This window comes from Macaca mulatta, chromosome 18 (assembly GCF_049350105.2).
Source record: "Macaca mulatta isolate MMU2019108-1 chromosome 18, T2T-MMU8v2.0, whole genome shotgun sequence".
Lineage (NCBI taxonomy): Eukaryota > Metazoa > Chordata > Mammalia > Primates > Cercopithecidae > Macaca > Macaca mulatta.
In genome coordinates this window covers 74,379,577-74,404,440 of record NC_133423.1, presented here as the reverse complement: position 1 = coordinate 74,404,440, position 24,864 = coordinate 74,379,577, and the positions used below count along the sequence as shown (strand labels likewise).

At 40.3% G+C, this 24,864-nt stretch overlaps 1 protein-coding gene across 8 annotated transcripts in view; it reads left to right on the top strand.

Annotated features, from left to right (window-relative positions):
* MYOM1 (myomesin 1) overlaps positions 1–24,864 on the top strand; it is a 177,513-nt gene that overhangs the window by 72,358 nt on the left and 80,291 nt on the right. For all 8 annotated transcript variants that reach the window (XR_013408196.1, XM_015121625.3, XM_015121623.3 and 5 more), the window contains 6 exons: positions 3,200–3,292; positions 5,431–5,519; positions 5,666–5,728; positions 10,713–10,877; positions 15,038–15,199; positions 23,168–23,309. Coding sequence is in view for 7 of the 8 variants with exons in the window: in XM_015121625.3 (XP_014977111.3) it covers positions 3,200–3,292; positions 5,431–5,519; positions 5,666–5,728; positions 10,713–10,877; positions 15,038–15,199; positions 23,168–23,309 (714 nt within the window). In the remaining variant the exon portion in view is untranslated. The remainder of the gene's footprint in view (positions 1–3,199; positions 3,293–5,430; positions 5,520–5,665; positions 5,729–10,712; positions 10,878–15,037; positions 15,200–23,167; positions 23,310–24,864) is intronic.

Below are 24,864 nucleotides of genomic sequence, written 5' to 3'. Positions count from 1 at the left end.
TTCTACCCAATTTAACCAATTCTGAGGGCCTGGTGTTTGCCCATGACTCATTCTTACTCAGGAGTAGGAATAGAAGTAAATGTGGATCAGACCAGGTGCAGTGGCTCATGCCTGTAATCCTACCATTTTGGGAGGCCGAGGTGGGAGGATTGCTTGATTCCAGGAGTTTAAGACCAGCGTAGGCAACATAGCGAGAGCCCGTCTCTACAAAAAATAGAAAAAATTAGCTGAACGTGGTAGTGCATACCTGCAGTTCCAGCTACTTAGGAGTCTGAGGTGGGAAGATTGCGTGAGCCTGGGAGGTGGAGGTTGCAGGGAGCTATAATCACACCATTGCACTCCAGCGTGGGAGACAGAGTGAGACCCTGTCTCAAAAACAACAACAACAAAAAGTAAATGTGGATCAGACACAATCCCCAACCTCAAAGGTTTGGCAACTTAATAGAAGAGACACATATCCAACCATAATTTTGATCAATGTTATATTTAGTAATTTGAAGCAATGAACCCTGATGCAGAGAGGCAGGAACAATTCATATTGTATCATATTTTAGAGAAGAGTTTATTGAAAAAGTTGTGTTTGATCTGAATCTTGAAGGATGAGTTGGTTTTGCTATATGGAGGAGAGTGTTTTTTGTTGTTTTTTTTTTAAGTGTAGAAAATGAATAATGTGCTTTAAGTATGTAGGGGTGTATGTGTGTGTGAGAGAGAGAGTTGGGGAAAGGAAGGAGCTGACTGAAGCCAGTATTCTTCCTTTCTCTCCCTTTCTATCATGTTCCCTACTCCCAAACCCCTTTATGATCATGTCCACAAGTCTAAAGAAATGAAATGCAGAGAGAACAATTGGAAAATGGAAGCATCATATGGGTCGGCAGCCAGGCTGCCTGTTCAGATCCCCCCTCTGCTGTTCCTGGCTGTGTGACTGGGCAAGTTCCTGAAACCCTCATGCCTTGGTTTCTTCATCTGGGAAATGAGGTTAAAAACACTATCTCATACCGTGGTTGTGAGAACTGAACTTACCAATGTATGCATAAAGCACTTAGAGCATTGCGTGGCTCATAGTCAATCTCCATGTCAGCTGTGTTTATCAGGGTTATTGACGTCATTTGTACATGCAAAGTGGGCTGTCTGAAAGGGAAACAAGTGAAACCCAGTTCCTCTTTTGGGCAGAAAATGGTTTAAGTAGAAAAGCCTGGTCCAGCACCATAGCCACTGGCTGCTGAGAACATGAGGAAGTGGTGAAGAATCCAGGCACCACGTACAGACCCGGAAGACAGGGTCCCAGGGAGAGGCCCCTCTGCGTAATCCACTCTCTGAGGGCTGCGAGGCTTAACCAGATATGGAACAGTCAGAAAAGGGGAGGCTTTCAGCTCTTGTCAGAAGTTTCCTTTCAGGATTTGTATTATAAATTCTTCCAAGGCAAGAGCTGTGTTTGTTTATGACATTGAATAAAACACTTAAATATAACGATTGTTCAACACAATGATATTGCAGGCTGGGTGCAGTGGCTCACACCTGTAATCCCAGCACTTTGGGAGGTCGAGGCAGGTGAATCACCTGAGGTCAGGAGTTTGAGACCAGCCTGACCAACATGATGAAACCCCGTCTGTACTAAAAATACAGAAAACTAGCCGGGCGTGGTATCCGGTGCCTGTAATCCCAGCTACTGGGGAGGCTGAGGCAGGAGAATCGCTTGAACCTGGGAGGCGGAGGTTGGAGTGAGCCAAGATGATGCCATTGCACTCCAGCCTGGGCAACAAGAGTGAAACTCTGTCTCAAAAAAAAAAAAGAAAAGAAAAGAAAAGAAAAAAACAAACAATGATATTGCTTCTAACAACATGCAAGAATGTTAGCAGGAAGAATGTTTTGCTCTCATCCTTCACAGACAGCCAACAATAAAACCCCCAACACAACGCCTTCCTCTCTGTTACATCAACAGTGGTCAACTTTTTAAAAAGCTTATTTATGTATTTATTTGTTTGTTTTATTTATTTATTTTTAAAAAGCTTATTTGTTTTATTTATTTATTTTAAGACAGGGTCTCACCATGTTGCCCAGACTGGAGCGCAGTGGTGCGATCACAGCTCACTGCAGCCTCAACCTCTCAGGCTCAAGCTATTCTACCACTGTAGCCTCCAGAGTAGTTGGGACTACAGGTTTACACTCAGCTAATTTTTTGTAGTTTTTGTAGATTCAGGGTCTTGCTTGTTGCCCAGGCTGGTCACTAACTCCTGGCCTCAAGTGATTCTCCCACTTCAGCCTCCCAAACTGCTGGAGTTACAGGAATTACATGCATAAGCCACCATGCCTGGCCTAAAACCTTTTTAATTGTAATATAACATGCACACAAAAAACCATTTTCTGCCCAAAGGAGGAACTGGGTTTCACTTGTTTCCCTTTCAGACAGCCTACTTTTTTTTTTTTTTTTTTTTTTTTTTTTTTTTTTGCGGTAGAGTCTCACTCTGTCGCCCAGGCTGGAGTACAGTGGCACAATCTCGGCTCATTGCAACCTCCGCCTCCTGGGTTCAAACAATTCTCATGCCTGAGCCTCCCGAATAGCTGGGATTACAGGTGTGTGCCACCACGCTTGGCTAATTTTTTGTATTATTAGTAGAGAGGGTGTTTCGCCATGTTGGCCAGGCTGGTCTCGAACTCCTGACCTCAAGTGATTTGCCTGCCTCGGCTTCCCAAAGACTGCACACTTTTATAAATGAATTGCTTTAGTGAATTTTTGTAGATTGCACACACCCATGTAACTGACACCCAAATCAATAAACATTATTGACATCCAAGAAGCCTTCTTCATGCGTCCCAACACACTACTGATTTCTAGTAGCATTAATTAGTCTTTTTGTTTTTGTATTCTATATAAAAGCAATCATTCTGCTGTGCACTCTTTTGAAACTGGCTTTTTTCGGTAACATTATGTTACATGACATTCAGCCATATTGTTGTGAATAGTCAACATTTTTCATGTAAGTTTATAGAGGAGGGGAAAGCACTTCATCAAGAAGTGTGATTGTATTGCTGGTACACTTCACGTAAGCTAATATTACTTACATTTATTTAATCAATGCTGCTGCTACCCTCAGTGCTCTGTTTACAGGTGTTCCTGCAAGAACAAGAATTGTATGTGTGTGTTTAATCGTGAAGTTGTTTACACTTCAGCTTACTTCATTTTGTTTCCGTTCTGTTACAGGTATAAAAACCAGGTGCCAATAAATGTCCATGCAAACCCTGGAAAGTACATTATTGAGAGTCGATATGGAATGCACACTCTGGAGATTAATGCGTAAGAGAACATCAGTGTCCATGTGTTGCTCAACATTGCTCAGGGAGGCGTCTCACCCCTGCAGTTAACAGCCCAACAGCCCATTCTCCCCATTTCATCCCAATGCTGTGTGATCACAATGAGGGACATTCATATACAGTGCTTCTCTGGGTGCACACCTGAAAGTGATATGTATGACTGATTCTTACCATGCTCACACTACCTCCCAAAGTGATTTTATATTTGTATTTAGTCAAAGATGATCAGAAAAAAACCAATTTGCATATTTTTATTTATCTTTTTATATACTTGGGAATTTAGATGTAAGTAAGAAAAATATGTTGCATAAAGAGGCTTTTATATTCAGTAATCATTTCAGAGTCCCAAATCAATATCATCATCACATTCTCTTGTTTTTAATAACTAAAGGCCATGGAGATCCAGGTAGGTGGCATTGAATGTGGTCTAAACTTGGAGATAATGTTCTTTCCTTCAGCTTGCCAGGAACCATGGGAAAGTATGTACTCTGTCAATCTGTGTATGTGAAGCAGGCTGGACATTGAGATGTTTGAGCTTAAAGTAAAATCGAAAGCAAAATTTGAAAATGAAGCCTACATCAAAATTCCTAAGTTCCCAAATGTTTATTATGCCTCCCAAGATGATTTTGAAATTCAAACCTAGTTAGGTCAATGAAAAAGCTAAACAAGATCCCACCATTTTCAGTTTAGATAAAACCATGGTGTGCATAAATGTCAAGGTGAAATTTATATTATTCATTCTCAAGAGACGTATAGCCTTCTCCTCAGATCAGAGGAGTTGGCCAAGTGATGCTAGGACCCTGTGATGTTTGCCAAGCACTGACCCTGACCCAAGGTCAGGTCAGTTCTGCAAGTGGGTGGTTCGGTTGAAGCAGCAGTGAGCTATGTGGTTACTTTCAAAATTAAGTAGTTATGAGAAGGGCAACTGTATTTGCCTTCCTGGGGTTCTATTGATGTCTGTAAAATTTCAGCAACAAAAAAAGTTTACACAAATGAAACTAAATCCTGAGAAACAATGAAGAACACGAGAAACTGGCAATGATAAGACATAAAACAACCTGCTTTGAAACCTTAGCCTCTTCATCTCTCCATGAGACCATTCTTCTCCCTAATGGTCCATTTTTATAAGAATTCCAATTTCTGTATTATAACTTAGAAGAACATCCAAATAGTGCTTCTTGGCCGGGCGCGGTGGCTCAAGCCTGTAATCCCAGCACTTTGGGAGGCCGAGACGGGCCGATCACGAGGTCAGGAGATCGAGACCATCCTGGCTAACACGGTGAAACCCCCTCTCTACTAAAAAAATACAAAAAATTAGGCGGGCGCCTGTAGTCCCAGCTACTCCGGAGGCTGAGGCAGCGTAAACCCGGGAGGCGGAGCTTGCAGTGAGCGGAGATCCGGCCACTACACTCCAGCCGGGGCGACAGAGCGAGTCTCCGTCTCAAAAAAAAAAAAAAAAAAAAAAAAAAAAGTGCTTCTTGTGTTATGCTGTGAGCTGAAACTCCAAGTATGGCCTGAACCTTAGTGGAAATGAAGTGTAAATAACTTAGATGAGCTTTCAAGCCAGAACACATAGACCAACCTGGCTCAGGGAGGTTGCGGGAATCTACACGGAGGGACTGCTGCTTTCTCTTCCCCATTGCCTGGTTGCCCCCAGACTGAAACCCACCACAAGGGCAGGACAGCAGGAAAGTCACACCCTCCAGTGTGCCTCCAGGTAGTTACTTGCTACAAAGGTGACATGCCTGCACGTTTTCTCCTCCCAATGCAACTTTAGACAAGTAAGTAGATCACAATGCTGTTCACTTTGTAATTTATGTGCCTAGCACTTGGTTGCCTTTTTTTTGTTTGACATTTTAAATGAACCCAGGCTAGGGTCACAGTGAACTACAGGTGTTCTCCCCAGTCTATGCTGCTGGCAGGAAACCACAGTAGATCACGTGGACTAATATCCCACAGGTAGCTAGATCAGAGACAGTAGCTGTACCAGGAGAACCAAAGAGCCGTGTGTTAGCCACTGATTTGCAGGGGGCTGTGATAGCAAAGAGTTCCCTGATAGAACAGCTAGTAATTACAAGGATTGTCACTATGATGGATGTTCATTTCCATCTGTTCTTTCAGATGTGATTTTGAAGATACAGCTCAGTACCGGGCCTCGGCGATGAATGTTAAAGGAGAGCTTTCGGCATATGCTTCAGTTGTGGTAAAGAGTAGGTTTGCTAGATTTGTTTTCTTCAAAGTGTGTGTGTGTGTGTGTGTGTGTGTGTGTGTGTGTGTGTGTTTTAAATTTCTTCCCATTGTTTTAAAATAAATCTATCACAAAGCAGTTCACATCCATTTCTGTTTTCTTCTCTAGGGTATAAGGGAGAGTTTGATGAGACTCGCTTTCATGCTGGGGTTTCTACCATGCCCCTCAGCTGTAAGTTTAAAAATTTACTAAGTGTCATTTACTAAGTGTCACCTCTATGTAAAATATGGCATAATAAGCTAGTCCATAATGCTGAAATAAATGCATACTATATATAACATAGTATATGCTAGGTTGGATATAGTAGGTATCTGTGGTTATTTTATTTACTTTTTTAAAAAGATTTTTTGGTTACTATTCTCTTTCTGAATCGAATTGCTTTGTGCTGGTTTTATGAAAACCTAGATATGATGGGCTAAAAATGGCAAATGCTTTATGTCTTTCTGGGTTAAACTGAGAAAGATCATTATACAAACCTGGGCAGAATGACTTCACCAAACACACACACACACACACACACACACACACGAATCTGGACTATATCAAAGCACTCTTTCTCACCCTTAAATGTCCAGATGGGCATCACTTCCTTGAGAAAGCAGGTCTGACCCCCCACTGCCACCGCTACACCCTACCCAATCAGGGTTAGGTGTCCTGGGTGAGGCTTCGGCACCTCATCAGAGCGTCAGTGAGGCTGGACCCTGTTACTCGTTGTGTGTCAGTCTCCCTCCCTGGTCCATGAGCCACTTGAAGGCAAGGTTGGGCCTGCCACAGAGTGAGTATTCAATAATGAATGAATAAATAAATGCATTAAGTTACAAAGTACAATCTAAAATGAAGTCTAAATGTGATTACATAAAAACCTATTAAAAATATTCTGATCAGTGGTAATCTGCAAATCTGTGAATGTCAGTCATTTCATTTACATCAGAACTTCTATTTATGAGAAGCAATAAAAGCAAAATCTATGGTTGTTGAAAGCATTATATACTTAGAGTGGTCAGACTGAAAAAGGTAGTCAAGCCCTAACTTAGTTTTCAAACATGAAGAAATTAGTGGTAGTTTTGAAAATGGCTGAGATCAGTTTTTCACCTGCCTGGCTAGCTTGAGGTCTATGGCTGACCTGCTCCACTGATTTCATGCAATGGCTTCTCATTTAATATCCCAAGTTGTGATCATTGGTATCAGCCCCATGGGTGACAAGGGATGACTGGTAGAGCAACGGAGAAGCACATCCCAAATCATGTTCTTCTCCTATCTCTTGATTTATGCTGAGATAGAATAGTTGGGGCCAGGCGCAGTGTCTCATGCCTGTAATCCCAGCACTTTGCGAGGCCGAGGCGGGTAGATCACCTGAGGTCAGGAGTTCCAGACCAGCCTGGTACAACATCGTGAAACCCTGTCTCTACTAAAAATACAAAGGCATGGTGGTGCGCACCTGTAATCCCAGCTACTCAGGAGGCCGAGACAGGAGAATCTCTTGAACTAGGGAGGCAGAGGTTACAGTGAGCTGAGATCACGGCACTGCACTCCATCCTAGGTAACAGAGCAAGACTCTGTCCCCCCCCAGCAAAAAAAAAAGAAGAATAGCTGGAAATTCTGAACCTATGACTTGTCTCCCAGTGTCCCCAGGAGTGGCCTATTGATCACTTCACAATCCTCTGAATGTAGCTTGTCCATTTCCACAGCCATATCGTGATCCATGTTTCTCCTTTTCCCCTCTTCTCTGTCAACGCAGGGACTAAAAGTCCAATTCACTCTCACTTCTCTTATTGCTCAGTCTTACAGAGCCTCCTCTCTGATGACCCCTGAATTGAATGCAGTTGTTTCTAACAGAAAACAGAGGGCTCATATTCACGTATTTGGTTACTATTTACTGAGCACCTGTTATGTGCTAGGTAGGGGTTTAGTTGCTTGGAATGTTGGTAGATGTCACAGACAAAGCTCTCTGCTCTTTTTTCTAATACTTAACATTTATTGATCAGTTCTGCCAGACAATGTACTAAGACATTTTTGTACACATTGATTCATTTAACGTTTCCCAAAAGCTTATGAAGTAGTCGCGTTTCCATCTGTGCTATGCCGATAGGAAACAGTTTAGAGAAGACCACACAGAGTGGTAGAATAGGGATGTGTCACTTGGTCTTTTTAATTCTAAACCATTATTTCAAACAAGGAGTCACCAAACATTTTCTGTAAAGGACTAGACTGTAAATATTGTAGACTTTGTGGGCCATTTGGTCTCTGTCACAACCACTCAACTCTGCCTCTGTAACACAAAAGCAGCCTAACAGTAGGAGAATGAATGAGCGTGACTGTGTTCCAAAAAACCTCCTTTATGAACATTGAGATTTAAACTTCCTATGACTCTTCATGTCACAAAATATTGTGCTTCTTTTTATTATTTTCAACCACTAAAACACGCAAAAACCATTCTTAATGGTTTAAACAAGAGGCATTTCTAGATTTGCCCCACAGACTTGCCAACCCCTGCCCTAAACCATGTTTCCCAGGCTAGTGTGTACATGTGATAAAAGATTGAGGACATGACAGCAGAATGATGTGTTGTCTTCTGGTTGTTAAACTGGGGTGCCTTCTACTGAACTCCAAAGTTATCGCAGACAGTCCAGTCCAGTCTCAAATACAGAAGAGAACCTAGAAGTTAGGTCCATTTCTAGGAGACCTACTTGCCTTTCCAGCTGGGTCTGGAATGTCTGACGGTAGCCCTCAGCTCTACCCCCTAAGGCAGCTCTGGAACCAGCCCAGCCTCCCAGCACTGTGCAAGATCTGTCAAGTTGTTTCTCTCTCTGGTCTCAATGAACATCAACACATTAAAGTGAGGCAGATGGGAGATGTGCTTCCAAAGAGAAGTTATATCACTGTTAATTAGGGTTACCTGGGAACACACAAAATCAAGACGGTACGATGTATTGGCCAAGAGCAGAGAAACGGCCAGCTGGTGCAAATCTAGCTCTGCAGGGGAATGTGGTCAGTTATTTTACCTTCCTATGCATCAGTTTCTTCTTCTATAAAATGCAGATATTAGTGGTACTTACCTAATAGCACTATTATGGGGCTTGTGTTAATAGGTATTAAATGCTTGGACCAATACTTGGTCAAAGTTGAACTCAGTAAATGTTAGCTTGCATTTTCAAGTGCAATGAAAGAAGTCTTAGGAAGAGGGACAAAATATATGAGAAAAGGCCTAAGTTTTGGAATCGAGAAGTTATGAGTGTGAATTTCAATTTCACATATGCTACCTGTGAAATTCTGGCATTAGGTGTGTGTTACTTTTGTGAACTTCCATATCCCCACCTGAAAGAGAGGAAGAAAATAAAATCTACGGCATAGAGTTGTTGCAAGGAATTGATGATATGTCAAATGTGAAAGTGTCTGGCATGTAATAACCCATCAATAAATAGTCATTTCTTTCCCAAGTTCTTTCTTTGGTGAAAAGAGGAAATAAAACCTAGGAGAGTTGATTATGCAGGCTGCATTTACTCAATCTATAAATAAGATATTTCTGAGAACAATATTTTTAAAAGTTAGAATATTTTAAACTTTTCCATTTTCTCCTGTGGACATTTCTTGTAATATTTATTACTCAGATCATTAAAGAAAATGAAGCAACTTATTTTAAAACTACATTAAAATTATTTAACTAAAATTATTTTTATTTTTATGGATACATAGTAGTTGTACATATTGATGGGGTACATGTGATATTTTGATACAAACATACAATGTGTAATGATCAAATCACGGTAATTGGAGCATCCATCATCTCAAACATGTCTTATTTCTTTATATTAGGGACGTTCTAATTCCACTCTTTCTGTTGTTTGAAAATATGCAATAAATTAACTGTAGTTGCACTATTGTGCTACCACACACTAGATCTTATTCCTTGCATCTAATTGTGTTTTTGTACCCATTAACTAACCCGTCCTTATTCCCCCTTGCACTAAGCTTCCCAGCCTCTGGTAACTATCATTCTACTCTCTATCTCCATGAGTTCAATTCTTTTTAGCTCTCACATGTGAGTGAGAACACATGATATCGGTTCTTCTGTGCCTGGCTTACTTCCCTTAACATAATGTCCTCTAGATCCATCCATGTTGTTGCAAATGATAGATTTCAATTTTTTTTTTTTTTTTTTTTTCTGAATAACATTCCATTGAGTATAAGTACCACGTTTTCTTCATTCATTCTCCCATGGATGAACACTTAGGTTAATTTCACATCCTGGCCTATTGTGAAAAGGGCTGCAATAAACATCGGAGTGCAGGTGCCTCTGCTATATACTGATTTCCTTTCTTTAAGATATAAACCCAGCAGTGGGATTGCTGGATTTTATGGTAATTTTTTTAGTTTTTTGAGGAAACTCCATACTGTTTTCCATACTGGTTGTACTAATTTACATTCCCACCAACAGCTCAAGAGGGTTTCCTTTTCTCCACATCTTTGTCAGCATTATTGCCTGTCTTTTGGATACATTTCAATTGGGGTGAGATGATATCTCATTGCAGTTTTGATTTGCGTTTCTCTGATGATTAGTGATGTTGAGCATTTTTCCATATACCAGTTGGCCATTTGTGTGTCTTCTTTTTAGAAATGTTCATTCAGATCTTTTGCTCATTTTTAAATTGGATTACTTGAATTTTTTGCTATTGAGTACTTTGAGCCTCTTGTATATTCTGGTTATCAATCCCTTGTCAGATGAAAAACTCCATTTTTATGAATAATGGATATGGCTATTTTGTCCCAAGAGTACAGGCAGTAGAGTTTAAATTAACTCAACGTCTAAAATTACAAAGTGCATATGTTGCAGCTAAAGATTTAAGTCTAGGTTAAAAGTGGTATTAATTTGCATTTAAGACATTAAACCTGACCCTTTAAATTCTATTCATTACGATAATACAAATAAGCGTTTAGCTTTTATAACCAATGAAGCAAGAATTTCCATACAAATTATATATGCATATGTTCTAAATACTTCTTATATAGAGTTTCATTTTGACCCAGATAAATCATTTGCTCATATGTTCATTTTTTTTTTTTTTTGCTGTGACTGCTTTCTGCCTGTGCTTATTAAACTGCTTGTGTCTCTTTGATGAAGAAAAAAATTACAGATATTTGTTATTTTTGTACCCAGTTGCTGTGACCCCGTATGGTTATGCATCCAAATTTGAGATCCACTTTGATGACAAATTTGATGTGTCTTTTGGGAGAGAGGGAGAGACAATGAGTCTAGGCTGTCGCGTAGTCATCACTCCTGAAATTAAACATTTCCAGCCAGAGATCCAGTGGTACAGAAATGGTGAGTCTTTACAATGAATGCTCACTTAGGTTCTTATTCGAAGAAGGTTGTAGACCAGATTGCAGATCTGTTTATCAGAGCTGACGGAATCTGGAAGTTAGAAGGGACTACCTTTACACGATTAAAAGATTTTTACATATATAGCAAAGTAGCAACACTTTCATATTTGTGGAGATGATATTTTCCTTTTAGCAAGTAAGATGTGGAAAGAATTATAAAGAATGTATATTATACTGGGCATGGTGGCTCATGCCTGTAATCCTAGCACTTTGGGAGGCTGAGGTGGGTGGATCACCTGAGGTCAGACGTTTTAGACCAGCCTGGCCAACATGACGAAACCCCATCTCTACTATACAAAAATTAGCCAGGTGTGGTGGTGCCCGCCTGTAATCCCAGTTACTCAGGAGGCTGAGGCAGGAGAATCACTTGAACCCAGGAGGCAGAGGTTGCAATGAGTGGAGATGGCGCCATTGTACCTGGGCGACAGAGCGACCGTCTCAAAAAAAAAAAAAAAAAAAGGTATATTCATTTTGTAAGTTAATCCATTTGGTAAAATACCCATCCTCATAGACTTATTTATACCACAAAAATGGTATGTAACTTTAAAAAACATAACCTTATGAAATAATAAAATCCTGATATTATTATTAATTAACTAGAAGAGTACATTCAGAAAAATTTCAGACTCTGGCACTTTTGTTTTAATGTATTAAAGGCTTTTTATAATTTTGAAATTTTTGATAAGTATATTCTGCATGCAATATATCCAAGTTATACTGATGTCCCCTAAGGACACAAAAATAGATAAAATGATCCTTTTGTTTTACATCATATTATAACAGGCTGGTAAAACAGAAAGAAATTCCTTCCATTGTCAGTTCCTCTGACTCTGGCTTTAAATCACAATTTGATCTCACTTTGCTTCAAACGGGCCTAGAGCCATGATACTTTGGTGTGAGAAAGAAATAAGGATTTAATTAAGCACTTTGGGAGGCGGAGGTGGGCAGATGACCTGAGGTCAGGAGTTTGAGACCAGCCTGGCCAACATGGTGAAACCCTGTCTCTACCAAAAACTACAAAAATTAGCCGGGTGTGGTGGCGCACAACTGTAGTCCCAGCTACTTGGGTGGCTGAGGCAGGGGAATCGCTTGAACTCAGAAGGCAGATGTTGCAGCGAGCCAAGATTGCGCCATTGCACTCCAGCCTAGGTGACAGAGCGGGACTCCATCTCAAAACAAAACAAAATAAAAAACATAAAATAAAATAACAATAAATCTTAGGTCCAAATACACTAAGTTTCCATACTAGAATATCTCATAGAATAGACCAAGATATAGAAACTGTCTGAAGAGAATAAGGGATTACCCCAAATCACACAGTCAAATTCTTGCCACAGGAGACCTCCAGACCTGCTGGTGTTTACTCTAAGCCTGGAGATCTTTTCACTACCATGTGCCTCCTTTTATATTGTCTGTATTAGGTCTAATATAGACAAAAAGCCTCATGCGAAAATTTGTACTTTCTCTGACCTGTCTGCCTCCCTTTATGCCTCGGTATTGAAAAAAGCATTGAAATTTAAGAAACTGAATTTGCCCCTACATACATAGTTATCTGCGAGGCCTATGCTAGCTCCTAAAATGTGTTGTGGAGAGAGCAATGAGTAAGGCCTAGGGACTTTCATCATCCCTTTTAATTTATCTTAAAGTTTTCACTATGTTTATTTATAGAGAGGATTATATTTTAAAGCTCTTAAAAAACTGTAAAATTCCAGACACATACAGTAGGATACTAGTAAGATTATCATATAATTTTTCTGTTTAATTGTTTTAGAAAATAAATTTTGGAAAAATACAGAAAAATGAAAGAAAAAATAGTTAATGATAATGCTTTGCGGTATTATCCTATAAGGTACTTTATTATTATTATTTGTATTACTATTTATTATTCAAAGTCCATTTTGTTCGGGTAAAAAAACAAAGGCACAGAGAGGTTAAGTAATTTGCTGAAAGTTACATAATTAGTTAGTGAAAGAGATCAGACTGAGCTGGGCATGGTGGCTCAGGCCTGTGTTCCCAGCACTTTGGGAGGCCGAGGTGGGCAGATCACTTGAGGTCTGGAGTTTGAGACCAGCCTGGCCAACCTGGTAAAACCCCATCTCTAGTAAAAAAAAAAAAAGAAAAGAAAAAAAGAAAAAAAAAATTAGCCAGGCGTGGTGGCGCATGCCTATAATCCCAGCTACTCAGGAGGCTGAGGCATGATAATCACTTGAACCCAGGAGGCGGAGGTTGCAATGAGCTGAGCTCACACCACTGCACTCTAGCCTGGGTGACAGAGCGAGACGCCACCTCAAATAAAAGTTAAAAAAAAAAAAAAAAAAAAAAAGACTTGAAATAGAAAGAGATCAGACTGAAATATAGGTCCTCTCCGGAGTTGACTTTTTGGGCCTGTGTTTAATGCTCTGCTGTCACCCTCTTGAAGTTCGTGATCACTTTATCTTTGATCTTGTGTTTTATACATGGAGTCCAATGGGACTATGGCACATGCACACGATAGGAGGAAATATGGCAATGGCAGTTCAGACCCATGTAGGCGCGGGATCCCGGGCACAGTGAGCAGTGGGTAGTGGACAGTGTGAGCACCAGGCAGCAGGCGTGGTCTTCAGGTGTGCACATGAGCGCTTGGGGCAGTCTGTGGCACCATGGCATTCCAAGGTGATGGCAGAGACCAGGACCTAGGGCCAGACTGGAATTAGCAATGGTGGTGGCCCCAGCAGCAGCAGCAGCAGTGGTGATGGGTCCCATGGCTGCAGACGAGAGAAGGGGCTCGGCGTGGAGGCAGCATAGGGACACACAGTGTGGGGCCAGCTTGCCCGGCCTTCCCCAGAACTCAGGTCTGTGGGATCTGCACGAATATTAACTCCTGGCCTGAGCATGGGGACAGGAACTGCTGGCGATAGGACAGTAAACTTTGTCAGTCAAATATTATAAAATAAAAGTGTACATGTAGACACTGCAATAAGGCACATAAGGCAGTTATTAGAATTCTTCAAGGAGGTTCGAATCTCTGGTTTTGAGGCTTAGAATTAGAAGTTAAATTTAAAGATGGTAGCATTTGATGGAAAAGAACATTTTCATATGAAACTTTGGATGAGCCTATTAACAAGGAAGACAGTTTAAAAATTACCACTTATAACTGAAGATACAGTAATGGAATACATAAACAGACATCCTGAATTTTATACAAATCATGAAATCATGTTTGGCTTGTAGTATCACCTCCACAAGTTAAAGCCATATTGGACAAAGCATTAAAAGGAAACTGTATAAATTCACACTTAAAATTAAATTGAGATTTACATGAAACTGATTTGTATGAAGAGTTAAATCTTCTTAGAATAATTACCCCTTTATTCTAGATTCCAGATTGTCCCTTTATTCTAGATTCTAGAATCTGGAGTCATCAGTTCTAGATTACTAAAATTTATATTTTGAAATAGTTTCTCAGAAAGTTAACCCAATGTTGTCATAGCCTATATAACTTCCTTAACAGCCCCAGTAACAGTTACATCAGCAGAAAGGTCTTTCTAAAAAAATTATGGAAACTCATTCGTGAGCTTGCATTTATAAAGAGTGATACTGCTTTTGATTATTTGATTTAAAATAAAGTTGCTAAAAGTATTAATTTTGATGACTAATAAATGAATTTGCAGAAAAGCAGACCAGCAATATCTTATTATCAATCAAGGTCTCCCTACTAGTAACGTATTATTATTGATTGCATATACAATTATGGCACAAAAGTATGATTTTTTGCAACTTGTATTACCCCTATTATATTCTTGTAAGTAATAAAATATTTTTTAAAGGAATAAGACATATTTTAGCACCTTTAATTGCACTTTTTCTCTGCTTTTAGAACAAGGCGCTTGTCATGTAATTTTACACCAGGCCCCTGCAGATTATGTGTCTGCCCCTGATCCCCTTACTTTTGGTCCGGTATTTTTACCAATGTAAATGTATCAGAATGGCTCAAAGTCCTAGAGACTTCCTCTAGTAGTTAAATCACTTTCAATATAGAAAAGGCTAAGGAGAGGAATGGAGGGGATACAAGAAGGAAGTAATAAAAATAAGTTAATTTGCTTACTTTTAAAATGTTTCTAGGAGTACCTCTTTCTCCATCGAAATGGGTGCAAACACTTTGGAGTGGAGAGCGGGCAACACTGACATTTTCCCATCTCAACAAAGAAGATGAAGGCCTCTATACAATCCGTGTACGGATGGGAGAATATTATGAACAATATAGTGCTTATGTCTTTGTTCGAGGTAAGTCCTAGCAAAAAACCAAACACCTAACAATATTTAGTACACTGAAGCCAAAGCAGTTTTTGATTACAAAACAGTTCAAACATGTTTCATAATGATGGAAGAGTCATTTCAAAATTCTGACTGGGTGCAACGTCTCATGCCTGTAATCCCAGCACTTTGGGAAGCTGAGATGGGTGGATCACTTGAGCTCAGGAGTTCGAGACCAGCCTGGGCAACATGGTAAAATCTCATCTCTACAAAATATTAGCTGGGCATGGTGGTGCACGCTTGTAGTCTCAGCTACTTGGGAGGCTGGAGTGGGAGGATGGCTTGAGCCCGGCAGGCAGAAGTTCCAGTTGGCTGAGATTGTGCCACTGTGCTCCAGCCTAGGTGACAGAGTGAGACCCTGTCTCAAAACAAAAGCAAAAAAAAAGTAGACCTAGTTAAAAGGTGAGCCCTGAGGGCACCAACTCAAAAGTCACCATTTTCCAGACCATGTTTCCATCATTAATATCAGGACTTTCTTCATCTTCAGGGAGCCACTAGTACAGTTCCCTATGACTGTTCAGGTGGAGATGCTAAATCCTAATGATACCCGCCATCTCAGTTTAAAGAAGCTGCTGCAGAAGAGGGATCTGTTATTTTGGGTGTAGGTCTTTAATATGTATTTCAGAGAGTAAATTTATTATTTCATTTCAGGTCCTTTGGCCCATAACTGAACTTTATAGCCTCTGTTTTGGTGAACTAGGAAGCAAGGAGTTTCAGCTTAATTCTTGAGACAAACCATAATTGTTGACTTTAGGAGTCTTTCTATTCTTTCAGTGTTTTTTTTTTGAGAGGGAGTCTCGCTCAGTCACCCAGACTGGAGTACAGTGGCACGATCTCGGCTCACTGCAAGCTCCGCCTCCTGGATTCACACCATTCTCATGCCTCAGCCTCCTGAGTAGCTGGGACTACAGGTGCCAACCACCACGCCCAGCTAATTTTTTGTATTTTTAGTAGAGACGGGGTTTCACCGTGTTAGCCAGAATGGTCTCGATCTCCTGACCTCATGATCCACCTGCCTCGGTCTCCCAAAGTGCTGGGATTATAGGCCTGCGCTACTGCGCCCGGCCTTTTCAGTGGTGTCTTAAATGGATTGGGTATGTACACGTGGAATATGATTCCTCCATGGGATCCCAGCACTTTGGAAGACCATTAGCACTTTTACGCCACCAGGTGGTGGTCTGTGTTTTCTTACGGGATGATTAGTCAGATGCAGTCATAAGAAGAGATCCAGGAGAGGCACAAGAAAACAACGTGTATGATACTCACAGGTCCTAGAACAGGAACAGCAGGGCCACATGGGAAAGTGCCAGTGTCAGTCATGAGTCAGAAGGGGCAAGAGGAGCAAAGGAGTGCCTAGACCAAGGCCTTTGTTGGAGTTTCCTTGGGAAAGGAAAGTAGGGCAATTAACAAGTTAGGATTGGCTAGTTCAAATAATTTCAGTAGGTTGTAAGTTACAGGTGTGGTCCCTGCTTGCCTGGTACCTGGCCCCAGGGATGATTAAGGCAGAGCAATATTGGTTCTTGGGTTCACAGGCCAGATAAAGGAGGTGTGGCTGAAGTGGTTAGTTTGCATATCAGTCATGCTCCCCTCTGGGCCCTAAGAATTGGCTCGCCTCAGGAAGGCAGGCCCTCCTTAGTCAGAAAGGTGTCTAAGATGTTAAAGCATCATAATGTAGAGAAAATTTAAAATAGAAACAATGCAGGTAGACTAGCTCATTTTTATCTGTCATGCGCTAAATAGCATCATAAACTCATAAACGTTTCGAGTGCTCAGCTGGGATCCACAGACTTCCAGAGGGTCTGTGATTAGAACTGTATTTCAATATAATTAGTTTTTTTGGTAATCACATACATTTTATTTTATGTGTTTAAATGCATTACTCTCAGAAGGACCTCTAGGCTTTACCGGCTTGTCAAAGGGGTTGATGACTCAAAAAATATTAGACTTCTCATCCTAGTACAACCCCTTAATTTTAAGATGCAGAAACTGAGGTTCAAAAAAGTACAGTAAGTTACCAAAAACTTCAGTTAATTAGAAGCAGAAGTGGAACTAGGTTGTAGATCTTCCAATGGCTAACCCAGGATTTTAATTAGGATCTAGACTAAGCTGCTGAAATGAAATAACAAAAGGTTTGTTTCTCTCCTCTATGTGACAGTTGGGTATGATCCTGGTGCCTCTTCCCAGGTCCCCTCTATGTTGTTATTGCACCGTGCCTGGGGTACTGTCCCAGGTTCCCATCCCAGCCTATGGGGAGGGGAAAGAAAGGGAGTGGAGGGGCAGAGGCCGAATTGCACTCATCACTTCTGCTTGGTGCACACTTAGCACATGCAGACACTTCACAGTGCGGGGAGCTGGGATGTACAGTCTCTTGTTAGCCAGCCATGTTTTCTGCTAACGCTCAGGGGTCCTAGTACTAAAAGGAAACCGGAAGAATGATTACTGGGGACAGTTAGGCCATACCACATCAGCATTGAACAATACAAATGATCATTGAATTCTGTCCCAGACCGGCAGCTGGTACAGATATCTGAATATCTATAACATCTGAAAAGCGTGTCAGGCGTTCTCCGCCACAGAGGCATCATGAAAAAGTCTGTATCGTCAGGGAAGACAGGAGCTGGCCTTCTGGGAAAATCGCAGTGAGAACCGACACACTGCAATTAGCAAGTGTGTTCATTTAGCCAAATCGCCAGGATAAACCTGGCTAGATGAGGATGAACTAAGCTAAGTCTTTGCTTCCGCTTTCCGTTGTTTTACCAGAGCCAGAGAACATTGCTGGCTATTCCAAAAATCTTTGTCATGCTCCTTCCTTCGTGAACTTTTTCTGGGAACTCTGACCTAGTCTAGGGTTCCTCAGCATTTCTCAGTGCCCACACCCAGAAAGGTGCCTCTTTGCCAGGTTTAGGCCAGACTGCACGTTACTAACTATGGATGAGGCGAAGGTGTTCCAATTTAAAATTTACACTCAAGCCAGCTTTCAAATCCACAAATTAAGGAAATTGAAAGATTCTCAGTTTGTCAGAGGTTGATGTGAGAGAATTGAAAAGATAAATGGAAAAGACAAAATTGGAAAGGTAAATTTCAGAATTGCATTGTGAATTTTACAATCTTTAGAGAAAGATTTCACATATAAATTTATTTTAAATGATATATATTAGGTTTTTAAAAACATATTTTTGAGATATAATTTACATGCCATAAAGTTCACTCATGCTAAATTACAATTTGGTGCTTTTTAGTTTATTTACAGAGTTAGACAACCATTACCCACACTCCACTTTTAGAAAATTTTGACCAGGTACAATGGCTCACGCCTGTAATCCCAGCACTTTGGGAGGCCAAGAAAGGAGGATCTCTTGAGCCCAGGAGTTTGAGACCAGCCTGGGCAACATAGCAAGACCCCATCTCTACAAAAACTGAAAACAATTAGCTGGGCGTGGTGCATGCCTGTGGTCCCAGCTACTCAGGAGGCTGAGATGGGAGGATTGCTTGAGTCCAGGAGGTCGAGGCTGCGATGAGTGGTGATTGCACCACTGCACTCCAGCCTGGGTGGCAGAATGAGACCCTGTCTCAAAAAGAAAAAAGAAAAGAAAGTCAGAGAGAAGAAGAAAAGAAGGCAGGGAAGGGAAAGGAAGGGAAAGGAAGAAGGAGGAGGAGGAGAAGAAGAAGATGAATAAGAAGAAGAAGAGGAAGAAGAAGAACAAGAAGAAGAAGAAGAGAAGAAGGGAAAAAGAAGGGAAGAAAAAGAGAGGGAGAGAGGGAAGGAAGACAGGCAGGTAGGGAAGGAAGGAAGGAAGGAGAGAAGGAAGGGAAGGAAGGAAAAGAAAGAAAATTTACATCAACCCAAAAAGATTTCTCCTCCCTACTTCCCTCTTCCATACCCAGTCTAGCCTCCTGCAACTACTAATTCACTTTCTATCTCTATAGATTTGTCTTTCTGGACATTTCTGGATCTCTATGGTTTTTTATGTCGGCCTTCTTTGGCTTTATGTGTTTTGAGGTTCATTCATGTTGTAACACCTATTATTCCTTTTTCTTATTAAATTGCATTCCAATACATGGATATGCATCCTTTTGCCTGTACGTTCACCCACTGATGGAGAGTGTGATCGTTTTTACTCTTTGGTTATTATAAACATTTGTGTTCATATTTATAGGCCTATATCTTCATTTCTCTTGGGTACCTACCTACAAGTGGAATTGCTAGGTAATTTGTGTTTAACTTTGTAAGAAACTGCCATTGTTTAAATAATATATGTATTTTTTAAACTTTGTATTCATTGAGCTGCACGAGGTCACTTCAGGGCATTGTTTTGGAGCTCTGATATTCTTGCAGCTTAGAAAATAGCTTCCACACCAGAATGATCAGTGTATAAAGCACCATATGTCTGCAGAAACACATTGTAAAGAGCTGTACACATTTGGCCAAGATTTTATTACACAGATAATATGTGTTCATTGTGAAAAAATAGATAATATAAATTTAACAAATAAAAAGTAAAGCCATCCATAAGTCTACCACCCACAGGTATCCAGTGTTATCATTTTATTACGTATTCTTTGAGGTTTTGATGTATTCTTTCCTTCTCTTTCTCTTTTCTTTTTTTTCCACACAATCTCTCTCTCACTCTCTCTCATGCAGAGAGAAAGAGATAGAGAAATAATAAAGTGATAAAGGATGTCATTAAAATGTCATGAAAGAAGAATTGAAAATGGCAAATAGGTATATGAAAAAATTTTCATTAGTAATCAAATCAATGAAAATTCAAATGAGGCTGGGCACAGTGGCTCACGCCTGTAATCCCAGCACTTTGGGAGGCCCAGGTGGGAGGATCACTTGAGCCCAGGAGTTCAAGACCAGCTCGGGCAACATAGTGAGACCCTGTCTCTACAAAAAATTAAAAAATTAGTTGGGCATAGTGGAGTATGCCTATAGCCCTAGCTACTTGGGAGGCTGAAGAGGTAGGAGAGCTTGAGTCTGGGAGGTCAAAGCCACAGTGAACTATGATTGCCTTACTGCACTCCAGCCTGGGCAACAGAGTGAGACCCTATCTCAAAAAAAAAAAAGAAAGAAAGAAAAAAAAGAAAATTGAAATGAGATTATTTTTCCTAAAATATTGAAAAGATTTAACATTTTTTAAAATCCACTGGGGTAAAGGAGGAACAACACTGCTACAGTGGCTGGTGAGTATAAATTGGTTTAACTTTTCTCAGGGTCTTTGCCACTAAATATCAAAAACACACATTTCCAACAATTCTAGTTCTAAGAGCTAAGTGGACAGAGGTGAAAAAAACGTTTGGAGGAAAATTGAAAGAAATATAGATATTCACCAATATGCAAGTTATAGAATAAAGTATAATAGATGCTCCATGAAACAATGACATACCACACAGCAATGAAAACCAGTGTCTACCCACATGTATTGATATGGAAATATATCAAGAAAAAACAGCTTACATGAAACTACATAGTAAGATCACTTTGTTTCAAAAATAATCATTTCTGAGTTTATAAATATAGAAGAAAGTCTAGAAAGATTTAGGCCAATATGTTAATAGTAGTTATCTCTGGGTTATAAAAAAGGGATTTTAACATATTTTTTGATTATCATACAGTTCACATAAAATATATATAATACTTTTACAATAAAGACAATAGAATTACTTACATTTTGCAAAAAGTTTTTAATAGTCTGTGTCAGAGGTCAAAATATAAAGAGTAGTAAGCTAATCTTTGACCTAATAATCAAACTTACAAAAGTTTGGCTATTTGGAGGGCTGGGAGAGGGAAGGGCAGAGGCATAGAAGAGGATTAATGTTGTCTGAAGGGTGCTGTGGGCCCCACACTGTGTAGCAGCTGCTAGAAGCCAAATACTGTGATTCCTTGCTTCACAGTTGTAGCTTGTCATCCCAAGTATGTTTTGCTTCTCACACTATATTGTAGCTTCTTGAGAAAAAGAAGGTTATTATTATTATTATTATTATTATTATTATTATTTGGGGACAAGGTCTTACTTTGTCACCCAGGCTGGAGTGTAGTGGTGCGATCATAGCTCACTGCAGCCTCTACCTCCCAGACTCAAACAATCTTCTTCTGTCAGCCTCTCAAGTAACTGGAAACACAGGCCCGCACTTCCATACCTGGCTATTTTTTTTTTTAATGCATAGAAACAGGATCTCACCATGTTGCCCAGGCTGGTCTTGAATTCCTAGGCTCAAGTGATCTACCTGCCTCAGCCTCCCATGGCATGAGCCACGGCACCCAGTTAGGATCCTTATTTTTTAACTTTTGCAGTTAACACCTAGAAGAGCACTGAATGAATGAACGAATGAATGAGCAAATGAATGCCTGAGTAACTTGGAAGATTGTCAAGCCCACCTCAGTTCCAAGCAATGCTATACAAATGCTGAACAATGGCTCCCTGAATGCCCGCTGTCTGCCAGGCTCCACAACAGCGTATTCCTGCCATCGTGCAGCTAAGCCATGGATGCCCAGCTCACTAAACTCTGCTCTATCAATTCAGGGGCTGCTGGTTGTTGTGCTATAGGCCATTAGCAAAGGACATGGCTGGAGGTTGCCAGCTGTCCCCCTTGTAGCTGAGTGGCTTTCTAGCAATGCCTTTTTTGCAGCCCAAGCATGTCAGCCTCAGCATCCCCACCTCCTCTGCAGCTCTGCTCTGCCTTTGTCATCAGCAGCACCACCCTCTGCCATCTAGTGCTCTGAAAGTCTGGAAGGAAAGACGTGTCTCCTCATCAAAATGCTCGTTTCCCATTGAGTGCCACGCAGAGATTCTGCATTAAGTTTTAGGCACAATGATTTAGTTACATTCTCCTATAGCACTTCTGCAGGAGATATTTGCCTAGACGCTTTCCTGCTGGTTCACAGAGCAAGAGACAGAATGTTCAAAACCCAAGTGGCTTGAGCTCTTCACAGGTAATGCAAACCTATTAAATGCAGTAGACAAATATTTCTGCTGTTATCAAATGTCCTTGTAACTCATAAGAGTTACAGAATGTAGATCATAGGAAAAGAAAGTGTTTGTTTGGTTGACATGGGTGCTTTCCCTTGAGTGAGTGGCTCCCGCATGTCTCACCCTCTTCTACTAACTCCGTTTATGAAAGCGTTGGTCAAATGCCAGGAGGAATTGGCAAATGTGGGCCTCCGCCCCCAGGGACCCTGCCTCTTGTCTTAATTATTCTCACTTAAAAGGTTGCTAACTGAATATTTTCGTTCCCCCTTTTCTCCCTCCTATAAACAGCCCTGATTCACTAATTTAGCTGTGAGGGGCTGCGTGGTCAGGGGATCCCATTTCATAAAAAAGGATTGTACTGTTTCTTGTATTATCCTGGACTTTTACTAAACTCAGATAAACTAAGCTCAGATGTGAGTATTGCATTGGAGTTCTTTCCCTAAGTGTCTTCAGTTTGGTGACAATCATTTGATTAAAACAAATGTTTTCTCTTTCAAAATGGTAGTGTCTTGCCTACGACTGGCGAAGCTCTATGACTCGTATTTTCTTGCGGATGCCTCCAGAAGGGGCATTTGTCCCTCTTGGGGGCCTTTGTTAGTTTTTTCTTAGCAACATTGCACAATCAATGTCATGAGAACTGACTTTCTGGCACAACTGACTTGTCTGAATGCAATCTTCAGCATCTCTATATTAATTTTCTTTTGGAACATTTTGGGCTGGAAGGACCATGAGACAAAGGTCATGGGTTCTTTTCAGAGCACTTTCTATTTTCTGACCCAATGTTCTTCCTGCCGAAGGTGAAAAACACACATGTTGGTCAACAAATAGCAAGATTTGATGCTTGCTGTGTTGGGGCCAAAGATGGAGCCACTGTGATGATGTGGTAAGAAGCGTGTGCACTGAGACCTCCGCCTGCCGAGCTGACAGCATGTCTGAGAGGGTTAATGGGATCCTTCTCTCTCCACAGATGCTGATGCAGAGATTGAAGGAGCCCCAGCTGCTCCCTTGGATGTGAAGTGCTTGGAGGCCAACAAAGATTATATCATCATCTCTTGGAAACAGCCAGCTGTCGATGGAGGGAGTCCTATTCTCGGATATTTTATTGACAAGTTAGTGCTTAGGCTAATATCAGTTACAGTTATTTGGTCATAGAGATGCAGTCTTGATTTCTCCCATCATTTCTAGGGGAAATATTTTCTTTTCTGGCCTTCCTCTCTGTTTCTATTTCTGTATCTCTCTTCATCTTTCTTTTTCTCTATTTGTCTCTGTCTCAGTCTCTCGCTCTCTCTTTCTCTGTGTGTGTATAGATGTACACATACGTACACATACATAGACACACATACATATAATGGTCCTACATATATGTATATATATATAAAATGGGTATATATACCCATTATAAATACCTCTGTGTGTGTGTGTGTGTGTGTGTGTGTGTGTGTATGTTGAGTAGGTACTTGGAAACACCGATTTCTAATTGAGTACTTTTACAGCAGTTAGTACCTGCAGATGGAGTGGGTCATTCCCAGCAGACAAATGTGACAGCTCATATCATAGTGTCACAAAATTCATCTTTGGAACTTAGGTAAATAGGGGTGTGTGTGTGTATATATATATATATTTCATTTATAAGATGGCCTCTGTTAGGTCTCTATTAGGTCTACAAATTCATAGCATTCTTGCCAAATTAGTGACATGAGCTGGTAGTCAAATTCAAAAAATCCTTCTTTGGAATTTAGGTAAAAGTTCCAAAAATGAATTAATTATTTACCTAAATTCCAAAGATGAATTTTTTTGAATTTGGCTACCAGCTTATGTCACTAATTTGGCAAGAATGTTATGAATTTGTAGACCTCATAGAGGCCACCTTGGAAATGAAATAATTGGAATTCAGCATAGTTAATGTCTATATTCCTAATATGTCAATAATTTAAGAATATTTACTTTGGTAATACTACCAAAGTCTTATTTCTACCTCAGGATGTGTTTCCAAGTTATACAAAGAAGTAACAACAAAAAATCAATAGTAGCAAATTATGCACTATCTACAAGTGTTGTCTACATTCTCCAAAACTTTAGAGGCTCTGATATTTATAGTAATTGGGCTTTACACATTAATTATGACATGAGTTTGGACAATACAGACAGCAAGTTTAGATTATTGGCCTAAATAACATTGTTCTCTGACTTGGTTTCTATTCAGATCATTGCTCCAATTCTCTTTTCATTTTTGAGTAATGAAACCTCATTGTAGAAATCACTAGAGACGGACAATCTGTGTCGTATTAGCACAATGAGTTTGCACCAAGGGTGCGTTGAACCTCGCAGTACATAAATACAGGCGATTGTGCTCAGAACTATTTGTAAGAAATATTTCTAATAAATTATATACTATTTAACCATCCATGTGAAAAAATGCTTCCACAACATTTCATCATTTAGTAGTGATGAATTGTGAAGGTTTAGATATATTCTTTTTTTGTGCTTTATTGTCTTTGGCACATTTCCAAGGGATTTTTACACTTTGACCAGTGAAAGGCCAGGGACAATCAGTACATTTTGTTCTCCTCTGGCCTTAGTCGTAATGAAAATACCCACCTTGTGGCTATGATTTATTAGGCATTTACTGTGTGCATGGCATTGTTCTAAACACTTCGCATATAT